Source organism: Microtus oregoni, unplaced genomic scaffold (genome assembly GCF_018167655.1).
Source record: "Microtus oregoni isolate MIOR12 unplaced genomic scaffold, Mior012 000016F_ref0000370, whole genome shotgun sequence".
Lineage (NCBI taxonomy): Eukaryota > Metazoa > Chordata > Mammalia > Rodentia > Cricetidae > Microtus > Microtus oregoni.
In genome coordinates this window covers 5,468,380-5,479,147 of record NW_024543075.1, presented here as the reverse complement: position 1 = coordinate 5,479,147, position 10,768 = coordinate 5,468,380, and the positions used below count along the sequence as shown (strand labels likewise).

Genomic DNA, 10,768 nt, shown 5'->3' with positions numbered 1-10,768 from the left:
ACGGCATCCGAATGTGGTGGTGATCATAGCCAGACACCCCAGTTCCTGTCCTGGACCTCCAGAAACACACCACACATTTAGTTATGTGTAAAGTTTAGCTGTTTACTAAAACACTGAAGCAGGAAACAAACTTGCGGGCTAAAGAGGACAAACAGGAGCGTAAGTGGTATACCCACCAACAGCCGTCTTCTCAGGATATGTGTCATGGACAGAAGGACGCACATCAGGCTGTGTCAATGCTGGGGTGAACCCCAGAAAGCGAGGGAAAAGTCCTGAGTGGGGAGGCTCCTCGGAGGGTTAGAGCTAGGGACGGTGGCCCCACAGATTCCGGGATTTAGCTCACACGATGGCTTGGTGAGGCAGTCCATACAGAACTAAGCCGAGGGAGGTGGGGCGTGGCTCGAAGCGCTGAGCCTGCAGTTCGGAGAATATCTCTTCCCTGGAGGCCTGGGGAACCTCATCTGTGGAGCATGAGACACAAGCTGTAAACCCCAGAGCTCTCTGGCAGCAGCCTGGGTGCTGCCAGGATGTCCAGCCTCACCAAGGGCATAATACCAGAGAGAGGAGAGCATCAGGGAGTAGGCTGGTGCTTCTGGCTGCAAGGAGCCATGAGTTCTCCCTGCAGCCTGACCACAACAGCCTAGCTACCTCCTGCTCCTCGGTGCTGTCAAGTGTAGAAGCTACGGTGGTCTGGTTTTGTGGTTGTCAACGACGCTACCGGAACAGGATCACATCTAATCGCAGTCCCTGTCTACTCCCCTGGACTTCCTGACGCATCTAGAACCTGGAGACAGGCCTCATAGCTTCCTCTGTGAAGCCCAGAGGCACCCCTACCCTGGGCAGGACGACCCACAGGCAAAAGCCTCATTTGGTCCCTTCCTCCCTAACACATGCTTGGGCCCCTCTGTGATGACAGGAACTAGAGACCTGCACGGTTTGCTCTTTCTCTGTTTATGGCAAAGAAGCACACTGGCCACTCTGGAGAGCAGAAGGACTGGGCATGACTCTGCCCAGTCCTTTTTCTGGCTTGTTAGGAAGGAGTGCCAGGCTCCACCACCTTTGTCCACCTCGCTGGTCCCTCTTCTTCTACTTGACTGCTCAGCTGCTTGCTCTCACCTATTCTCACAGATGTACTCATTCAATCCCTAGCTCGCAGCTTCATTCCTCCCTCCCTTCCTCCCTTCATCCCTCCCTCCTTCACTCACATGTTCGCCCGCCCGCCCACTCCTCAGCCACTCATTCGCTGCTGTCCACTCATTCACTCTTCAGAACTCATTTACACACTCAGCTCCCCTTGTTTCCCTGGCAGCTGCATCCCAGGCACCGGAGAGCACATGATTTCTCAGAAGTTAATCTCCTACTGAGTTGTATCGAATGTATTTCAGATTTCTCAATTTTCTTCCCTCCCTGGATAAATCTTCATGAGTTATGTTCCGTTTTCACTTTAGTGTATTGCTAAATGCAATTAGCCAGAGTTTTATCTGATTTTTTTTAACACTAGTATCCACATGTGAAATTTATCTGCAAATTCTTTCACCGCAGCTGGCGCATCTTGGCACAAGGTTTGTTTGAAGGATGGGTAGGTGGAGTTTGTCTCCTGTAGAACAGGCAACATCCTCCAGCCCTGCCTGAACCTTTACCCCACCCCTGCCCCAGGCTAGAGGCTGTTGGAAATTTTACTGGGACAGGAGATGAGAGTAGAGCGACCCTCCTGGCTCTAGCAGGACACACCCTCAGTCTGGGAGTTCCTCCTCCTAGATGTTTTCTTGTCTTGGCTTAGGGAGACCATGTGGCTGCATGGAGCCCATGGGCCAGGCAGCCTAGGTGACCAAATTCCTAGAGTCCTCTCTCTGGGCAGAGAGAAAGTACAGAGACCACCCAGGTCTCTCCATCTCTGCTTAGAGGATACAGCTGAGCTCTTTTGCTTTCTCTCTCTCTCTCTCTCTCTCTCTCTCTCTCTCTCTCTCCCTCCTTTCCTCCCTCCCTCCCTCTCTCCCTCCCTCCCTCCCTCCCTCCCTCCCTCTCCCTCTCTCTCTGCTCTTGTTCAGCTCCACCTCACCCAGAGGCTGAGCAGATCACATTGGCTTCTCTACAAGAACAATGCTTATTGGTTTATGCCCTCTCCCTCCTTCCCTCCTCCCTCCTTCCCTCCCTCTCCCTCTCCTTTTCTTTCATGAAGTGGGTGCTCCCCATTTCGAGGGCAGATACAATATAACCACATTACACAGGCATGCAGATGGAAGGGCAGTCTCTACCTTACCTTGGTTAATGGTTTCATTGCCTAGCCTTTGAATGAGACGAACTGTTTTCCCAAGTGGCTTGCCAAATGCTAGCAGGTCTAGGGCAGAAAAAAAGACCCTTCAGGTGGGCTATGGACACCCTTGGCAGGCTTCTAGCAAAAGCCCAAGGAGATTTGGGGATAGCCAGGGTGCCCACTCACTATCCCATAGGGTGGTGGCCCTCAGTGCGTTGTCCTGCAGCAGCGTGGGCCATTGGTTAGCCACAATGCTCTCAACCCCTACAAGGCTCAGAAGGATGGCGGTCTCAATGGGCTTCTCCAAAGACAGTTGTGATGTGCTGTGGGGATACACAGACTAGTACCAAGGGACTGCTGTCCCTCCCTCCATCCTGTCCTACACCAACAGCTCTCAATCTCACATGCAAAAGTTAAATGTCATTTAACAGGAAATAGCATTTTTTGAGTATTGTCAAAACCATCCGGTAACAGCTCCTAGCCCTAGCTTGGAGCCCACCAGCAGTGGACTTGGTACCATGAGGTGGAAGGTGTTGGCCAGCCAGCTCTGGTAGTCCACCCATCCCTGGGGTGAGCTGAACTGTACCAGCACTTGCTTACAACACCCCCTTCCCCATCCACAGGCTCCCGATGACACAAGGACACTAAGTACCTCTTGTTCTCTGAGTAATCTGCCTTCCGCTTCCGGCTCTCAGAGGACTTGGTCAGGTCCAGTAGGACCATCATCTGGCAATCTGCAGGACACAGTGAGGCTCCTCAGTGGTCACCCACACCATTACCAGACCCCCACGGGAGCTGTACTCTGACTAATTCGCCTGAGGCTTGGGCTCTCAACAGTTTTTTTTTTTTTTCAGGTACCCAGTGAGTGCACACAGGAAATAGGGAGCAATAGGAAATAGGCACTCAGGGCCACCCCTAATTCTTCCTAGCATAAGTGGTTCTACTCCCCCATCGCTTATGGAAGCTTCTGGGATTCCATACTGGTTGAGAGAGAGAGAGAGAGAGAGAGAGAGAGAGAGAGAGAGAGAACCTCACCTCAGAACTTACCTGCAGTGTGGTGTGGTATAAGAAGCTGGTCCTGAAGAGGGACCGGACAAAGGTACCCTTGTAATATTAGAGGCTTTGGATGCTGACCAAACTTACCACCCCTCAGTTTGCTGTGGATGTGAGAGCTTCTGGGATGTGAGATGGTCCCAAGTGTCTGTGTATGAGTGCCCCCCCTCCCAGACAGGCATGCGCACTGAGACAAGCGGCAGCGTGTGTTTCTGGCGTGACTACCTACAGGACCAACATGGACCCAGAGGCGAAGGTTGTTCTTGTTCCTGAGCTCTGAGATGGGCTTTGGCAACTGTCCCCAAAGGGAAAATGTCCATCTGTGAAGGGACATGGCCTCCTGGGAACAGGGGACACTAGAAAGGACCGCAGCATGTGTCCCCCTACTTTATGTGAATTAGTCCTTCTAAGAGGGCTTTTTCCATCACTGGGACAAGAAATGTCTTCTGAGTGTTTCTGGCCATGGGGCTCCTGCTCACTCCACTCGCGAATGACTGGTGTATGCACGTGGAAGTATTCCTGGCCAGCACGTGCCATGGTGGACACGGGTGTCTTGGTGTGGAAAGAGCATTCAGACAGCTGCTATGTAAACTTGCGAGTGACCATACGGCTCACGAGGGAGGAAGGGACATCTCTGAGGTCCTGAGAAGGCTTATCTATTGGCTATGCAAGGCGGCTGGCCCTGAGCAGCCAAGAGAAAACAGCCTCCTGTGAGTGGGGATAAGACCTTGGAGTATGGGGAAGAATGTGGACACACCAGAGAGGTCTGTGGCCATGTTGCTGAGATGGCTGTGGCCCACAGAGACCAGCACACTGCAGCACATTCTCCATGGGTCTGAACACCAAGCTTGCTGTCCTGGAGTGCTGTGTGTTGTCAGGGCTATGTCGGTATGGCCTTGCTGGCCAGGTGCCTGTGAGCACACCATACTCCATACATCACCTGGTTCTGTGTCCTCTACCAACTCTCTGAACCCCTTTGGTTCCCTGGGATGTCTGGGTACAGCACTTCTGGGACTCACTGGCCTCCTGGGCCTGTTGTCAGCAGACACACAGAGAGAACAAGGCTCTCAAAACACCCATGTTCACACTGGAAGGGTTCTGGTATCTACCAGACCAGCCATAGGAGGTGACACTCCACAGCTGACTCTTATGGGGGGGGGGTCTGGAGGTCTGAACAGGGGTCCTCTGCATATAAGGAGGTGCTGAGGGCAACCAGGGCAGTTAGTGGCCCTGCGGCTGCCATACCGTTGTTGGAAGGAGTACAGGGACAGTTTTCAGATAGGTAGAGGACAGGCTAGGATAGGGTGCTAGGCCTTCCTGAAGCAACCCGAGCCTTGGACTCTGGATCAAGAAGCAGCAGTCCTGGCTGGGGCTGCCGATGGGGGACAGGGTCTCACCTTGCAGATCCATGGCTACCAGTCTTTCGACTGCCAGGCGGGACAGGAAGCTGCTCTCCATCCCATAGAAGAAAAAGCCTCGGCAGCTGTCCAATACCTGCTCCCAGTCAGTCTGGCTACACAGGGTGGAAACAGCGGTGTGATCACACATCTGGGCTGGGGCATGTATCTGCAAGCCCCTCCTCCAGATCTGTTTGTCCAGCAGGGAATGTCCCCTGCCACCCATACAGAACCCTTTATGTTGTCGTGGGGCCCAGACGATTTTTGTTTTCCCAGTGTATAGCTGTCCTCAGACGGACGGCCCCACTGAGAATGGTAGTTTAAAAACAGACATGCGTCTCAAACCAGTGGGGTTGGCTCTGGGAAGTACTATAGAACCTCTAATATGGTCTTAGTCACCCTCCCTGTCCTACCTCTACCCCAGCCCCAGACAGCCTTACTCCTCTACCCCTGTACCAACTGACTTGGCTCCCTCTGACCCAGTTCCATACATATCAACGGACAGAGAAGACAGAAGGCGTGCCCCTCAGGGGCCAGTGACATGAAGTTACCTAACCCTATGCTAGTAGTATACCTTCTTTGGGTGGTTTGGCCTGAAGGGGACCTAAGGTCACTTGGGGTAGGTCACATGTAGGCGAGTGACCCTGGGATTAGAACAGCTTCCCTTGCCTATTGCTGCGCCTGGGGCTCTACAGAGCAGATCCAGCCAGCAGGGAAGGAGTCACATGAGGGCACCAGCCTCTTTAGTCAGCTTTTGGAGACCCAGGTTCCAACCTTGGAATGCTGAAGCTTCCCAGATGCCCCGTCCAACGTGCAGTGTAAGTATCTCGGAACTTCTCCAGGATGTCCTGGGTTATGGAAAAGGGGCTCAGCACCTCTGCAACAAGAATTGAAAGAGACAGGCCATGGCTTCCTCATCAGAGCGTGAGGGATGGGGCCCTGTGCCGCTGGGATTGGACAGAGGCTGGGGAGGAGAGAGTGTTAAGCGCAGGTGGGAGTGTTGGCGCCTCTGCTTTCCTCTTTAGATGGAGGAACTGGCAGAGGATAAGCAGTCGGAAGAGATGAATAACAGAGGGGGGAGGGGGAGAGAGAAGGAAGAGGGGAGGAGGCCCCAAAGTATTTAGAGTGTCAAGGCGGTCAGTTTGTGTCCAGACCCAAAGCTCCAAGGCCACTCGAGGTGATTTCCCTACATCCATGATACCAAGGGCCCTGTGACGCTCTCACCCTTGCCATGGGCCTTCTCGTAAGGGTCCACGACAACTGGGTCCGAGTCAAGGACAAGCTCAAGAACCAAAGCAGAGTCCGGGGGGCCGTGAGCACCCAGCAAAGGATACACTTGATAGTGTCCGAGTCGATTAGGATGCACTCCGGTGGGATGACCCGGATTATGGCGCTCTGCGACACAGAGAGAGGCATCAACGCCTGGGCCACCAGCTGGGCCTTATTGAACTCAGGCTGAGCGGAGCAAGGGGCCCCTGGGCTCCCACCCACCTACCTTCGTGCCTTTCTTTCCTGGGCTTTTCTTCTTGAACTCCTTGTTTTTGATCTCTTTCTTCATACTGCCTTCTGTGGAGGACAAAGGCAAGTGTGACGTGTCAGCAGGCACGCAGCACCGCGAAGGCGCTAGGTGCTGCTCAGGTCGAATTTTGAATTTTGTGACTCTCAAAGGTTGAGAACCATTGATTCCCATTTTTGTCGTGTCAAAACACAAAGCTTCCCAGGCCCAAGAAAAGCTCTTGAGGAACGACCAGCCCCAAGGCTTCTAGGCACCCGTTTCTGACCACTGACCTCTCACACAAGGAATGCACCAGAATGCCTGTAGTATTTGGGCCCCTGATGGTCTCAGGGTCTCTGTACAGAGACTTATAGCCTGTGTCTTTCCTATGCTCAGCTGGGACAGTGAGCAGTTCTTTCCAGAGGTTACGTGTGAATGACTCTGTACCCCACTGTGACCATATTCACCCTTTTCCACCCTGTGCCTTCCACTCCCTTTTCTGTCTTTCAGGGTAGGGCTTCCACAGGCAGTGGGGTTGAGATATAGGCCTGGCTCTCTGCCATCCTCATTTTGCCAAGGACACTTCTCAGGGGTACACTAAGAGGGTGACTTCTGTCAGAGTCAGCTTGCACTTCACACAGGCCCTCAGATGCGTCTCAGTCTTGCGCTTCCTGAGGCCTTTATCCTTACCAAGTAGTTACTTATTTGCTTTCGAAGAGGAATCAATTTGCCTTTTCTAGAATTTTCCTCTGCTGTGTGCCCTCTTTTGAGTCTTTCTCTGGGCATAAGTCTCCTCACTGATGATATGTTACCGTGTGCCATCCATTCAAAGAGGGTGTTCAAATGACCATCAAGAGCCTGCTCAGTTGTGGGGGTCAGAGAAAGACCTTAATGAAAAGGAAAACGGCAAAGTCCATCCCATACCCCAAGGTAAGACTCGGAAGGAAACGCTAAACCTTCCTCTAGTCCATGTTTGGATGTTGGTAGTGTGTTAAGAAAAGTCCACCATGGCTTTCTGTAGTGATTTTCATTTGTATTTTAATAAATAAAGCTTGCCTGAAGTTCAGAGAATAAAACCACTGCCCTGGTCAGCCTTACAGACCAGGCAGTGGTGACACCTTTAATCCCAGTAACCACACTAGTAGCCATAGAAACAGGGCAGTAATGGTGCACGCCATTAATCCTAGCCCTAAAGAGGAATATAAGATGGGAGGAGACAGCTCTCACACTCAGTCTCATCCTGGGATTCCTGGAGGCAGGATTGCCATTTCAGACTGAGGTAGAGGTAAGAGCCAGTGGCTGGCTGTTTTGCTTTTCTGACCATTAGATTGAACCCAATTTCTGTCTCTGGGTTTCTATTAATTGTGCTAAACTTTCTCCCTGCAGTAAGTTACAGTCTGAGGACTGTTCCTCCACTACCACTCCTACCGAGGTTAGCTGATATGTTTAGCTCTTCATAATAATTTTGCCTCCATGTTTATCAGTCTGTAATAACCCATCCCCTTGTCCAGCTCTATGCAATAACCCTGTCTTTCTGTTCAACTCTCTAACAAACATGCCAAGCTTCCAGCAAGGTCCTTTGGGCCCAGTCCACCCAATCTCTCTCTCTCTCTCTCTCTCTCTCTCTCTCTCTCTCTCTCTCTCTCTCTCTCTGTGTGTGTGTGTGTGTGTGTGTGTGTGATGTCTTCGTTCCCTCACCGGTCCCAGTCAGATCAAGTCTCCAGAACTCTGCAAGGACAAGGTTTGGACTGTCACAGGGAGTTGTATGACCTAAGAGTGTTTCTGTCTACACATGCCTTTGTATCTCTTGTATAAAGACCTAGGAGAGGGGTGCATGTGTCACCTGTGGGCCAGCGTGTAACTTTTATGACCCCCCCCCCGACCACTTCCCAGGGTGGCTGTCCTGCGTGCCCTCCCAGCAATAGCAGCAGTCCCACCAACAGTGGGCAAGCGTGTGCCTCTGCTTCTTCACCACTACACAGAACAGCGGATCTTTCCATTTAATTATTATTTAAAATTTTTAATTTAATCATTCATTCTTTACGTGAATTGAGAAACACAATTGGTGCACAGCAGGCCACTCTGAAGCACATATACACTGGACTGGTGGAGCTGAACCTGCCAAATGGTCACACCACACACTCCCTTCGCTGCTGCTTGGCACAATCTCCTAAGCCCCACTCTTTGCCACTTAAAAAAAAAAAAGAACAAAAAACCAGAAGAAACATGGCATTGCATTGGCCACCATCACCATGTCACCCAACCGAGCTCTCAAACTTTCTCCTGCAATTAGGATTTTGTGCCCTTGGCAACAGCTCCTGGCTCCAGCCCCTGCCTTTCTCTCTGCTGTGGAGATGAACTTTCTGAGATTCCCAGGATCAGCGGCATAGTGTATGCTTGCTGTCTGCGCCCAGCATAAGGCCCACCAGGCTCATCCATGTTGTCTTAAAGCAACCCTCCTCTTCTCTACGGCTGCTGTATAGATACACAGCATCTTCTGTAACTCTTCATCCAGGGATGGACGCTTAGGCCACTGTGAATGGGAAGAGAGCAGGTGTTCCTTCACCCGGCAGACCCCATTTCTTCTGATGGACACCCACTGTATCTACCCACCATCCCAAACTCGCCCATCCATTGCTCAGCCTTGGGCACGGAGGCCTCCAGTCCTCACCCTCCACACTGGCCTGCCCAACTGCAGCTGCCCTAGCAGCTGTGGATGTGTGTGGAGTTTCAGTGTGTGCCTCCCACAGTCCGCTTCTTTCCCCCACTCCCCACCAGCACCAATCTTGAGTGAACACTGGGGTTTGGATTGTTCTTCATGTTTGCTTGAGGGTTTAGCTTGCATTTTACCACAATCCCCCTTTAAGTGATGCTGCCCTGCATCAGTTACCGCATAGGGCCCTGGCAGAGCCTGCATAGTAGCTCCCCGCAGCTCTTGCTCTGGTCTTGCCGTGCCTGTCAGGAGATCCCACAAGGATTGCTCTTATTTCCTTATTTCCTTTCACTCAGCTGTCTGTTCAAAGATATTTTAAACAGTTTTTTGTTGTTGTTTTTTCGAGAGAAGGTTTCTCTGTAGCTTTGGAACCTGTCCTGGAACTAGCTCTTGCAGACCAGGCTGGCCTCGAACTCACAGAGATCTGCTGCCTCTGCCTCCCAAGTGTTGGGATTAAAGGCGAGTACCACCACCACCCGGCTTTTTTTTTTTTTTTTTAAATAAAAAGCTATCACCCCCTTGCTCCATGGCTGCTTGCTTCTTTCCCTGATCTTTGGGGTCACTATTGCTGGCCTCACTTTCACTGGCCTCCATGGGGTCCTCTGTAGATCTTTTTAAACAGTTGTCACCTCTTGCTATGCTGTCCCGAAGTTTCTCAGCTTTTCCTCCAGGCTCCTAACTGCATGCCTTCAGCCCAGGAGCCTCCTGGGTTATTCCTGTGTTCCTGCCCATGTCTGAGTCACAAGTCTCTAAGAAGCTCCTGGGTCAAGTGTGCTGGTTTGAAAGAAAATGGCCCCCAAAGGGAGTGGCACTATTAGGAGGTGTGGTCTTGTGGAGTAGGTGTGGTCTTGTGGAGTAGGTGTGGTCTTGCTGGGGGAAGTGTGTCGCTGTGGAGGCGGGCTTTGAGGTCTCACACATGCTCAAGATATCACCCAGTGTCTCACACCACTTCCTGCTGCCTATTAGTTAAGATGTAGGACCCTCAGCTCCTGCTCCAGCACCATGTCTGCCTGCATGCCACCATGTCACATGACCTCTGGAAATGTTAGCCAATCCCATTAAATCTTTTTCCCTTACAAGAGTGACCGTGGTCATGGTGTCTCTCCAGGGCAATAGAAACCCTAACTAAGACAGCATGCATTTCCTCTCTCTTGGAGGATGTTGCCATCCTGGGTTGGCTGGTACCTTGCTTCCTTTTTTCCGGTTTCTCTTCATCTTGGTTGGAAGAATATGGCTTGCATTATTTTATCTGGAGTAGCAGCAGAAGTCTAATCGATTTTTAACTTTATTTATTGATTACTGACTGCTTTTCACTTTTTGCAGTCCTGGGTTTATAACCAAGGGCTTTGTTGGCGCTGGGTGAATGCTCTATCATTGAGCCACATTTTCAGCTCCAGTTTGCTATTTATTGATGCATGACATGTATTCCAAAGTAGCAGAATGCCCCAGGCATAGTTTAGAGGACTTTCACAGACTGAAGTATCTTGCGGTCTCACAGGTGATGGTCCCCAAATCCTTGTTTTCCGCCTTGCCCAGGCCTGACTCAGGGCCTGTTTTCCCTCACTGCCCCTCCACATCTAATCAAACGATTCTGGGTGTTATTATTATTTTTTTTTTATCAGCAGGATTCTTCTTTACTGTGGTAACAGGGACTCAAGTGGGCTTTCCATTCTCAGCATCAAGTGTCTATTCTGGAACTGATTTTGAGTGAATAAGGGCCAAGGAAAATGTTAAAAACACTTGGCAATTGTTTGCAAGGCTGGCTATAGTGCCCAGGGCCTTGTACATGCTGGTCAATGCTCCACACTGGGCTGCACCCCCAGTGCCTTGCTCCTTACCTTTTGACAGGAGTTCAC

At 51.3% G+C, this 10,768-nt stretch overlaps 1 protein-coding gene across 1 annotated transcript in view; it reads right to left on the bottom strand.

Annotated features, from left to right (window-relative positions):
* Positions 1–221: 221 nt before the first annotated feature.
* The window catches only part of Cfap46 (cilia and flagella associated protein 46), a 101,822-nt gene continuing 91,275 nt past the window's right edge, over positions 222–10,768 (bottom strand). The window contains exons 51-59 of the mRNA XM_041666876.1: positions 6,200–6,270; positions 6,039–6,099; positions 5,929–5,964; positions 5,479–5,581; positions 4,705–4,820; positions 2,907–2,988; positions 2,441–2,577; positions 2,261–2,338; positions 222–461 (exon numbers count right to left, since the gene is read on the bottom strand). Coding sequence (XP_041522810.1) covers positions 340–461; positions 2,261–2,338; positions 2,441–2,577; positions 2,907–2,988; positions 4,705–4,820; positions 5,479–5,581; positions 5,929–5,964; positions 6,039–6,099; positions 6,200–6,270 — 806 coding nt within the window. The 3' untranslated portion in view covers positions 222–339. The remainder of the gene's footprint in view (positions 462–2,260; positions 2,339–2,440; positions 2,578–2,906; positions 2,989–4,704; positions 4,821–5,478; positions 5,582–5,928; positions 5,965–6,038; positions 6,100–6,199; positions 6,271–10,768) is intronic.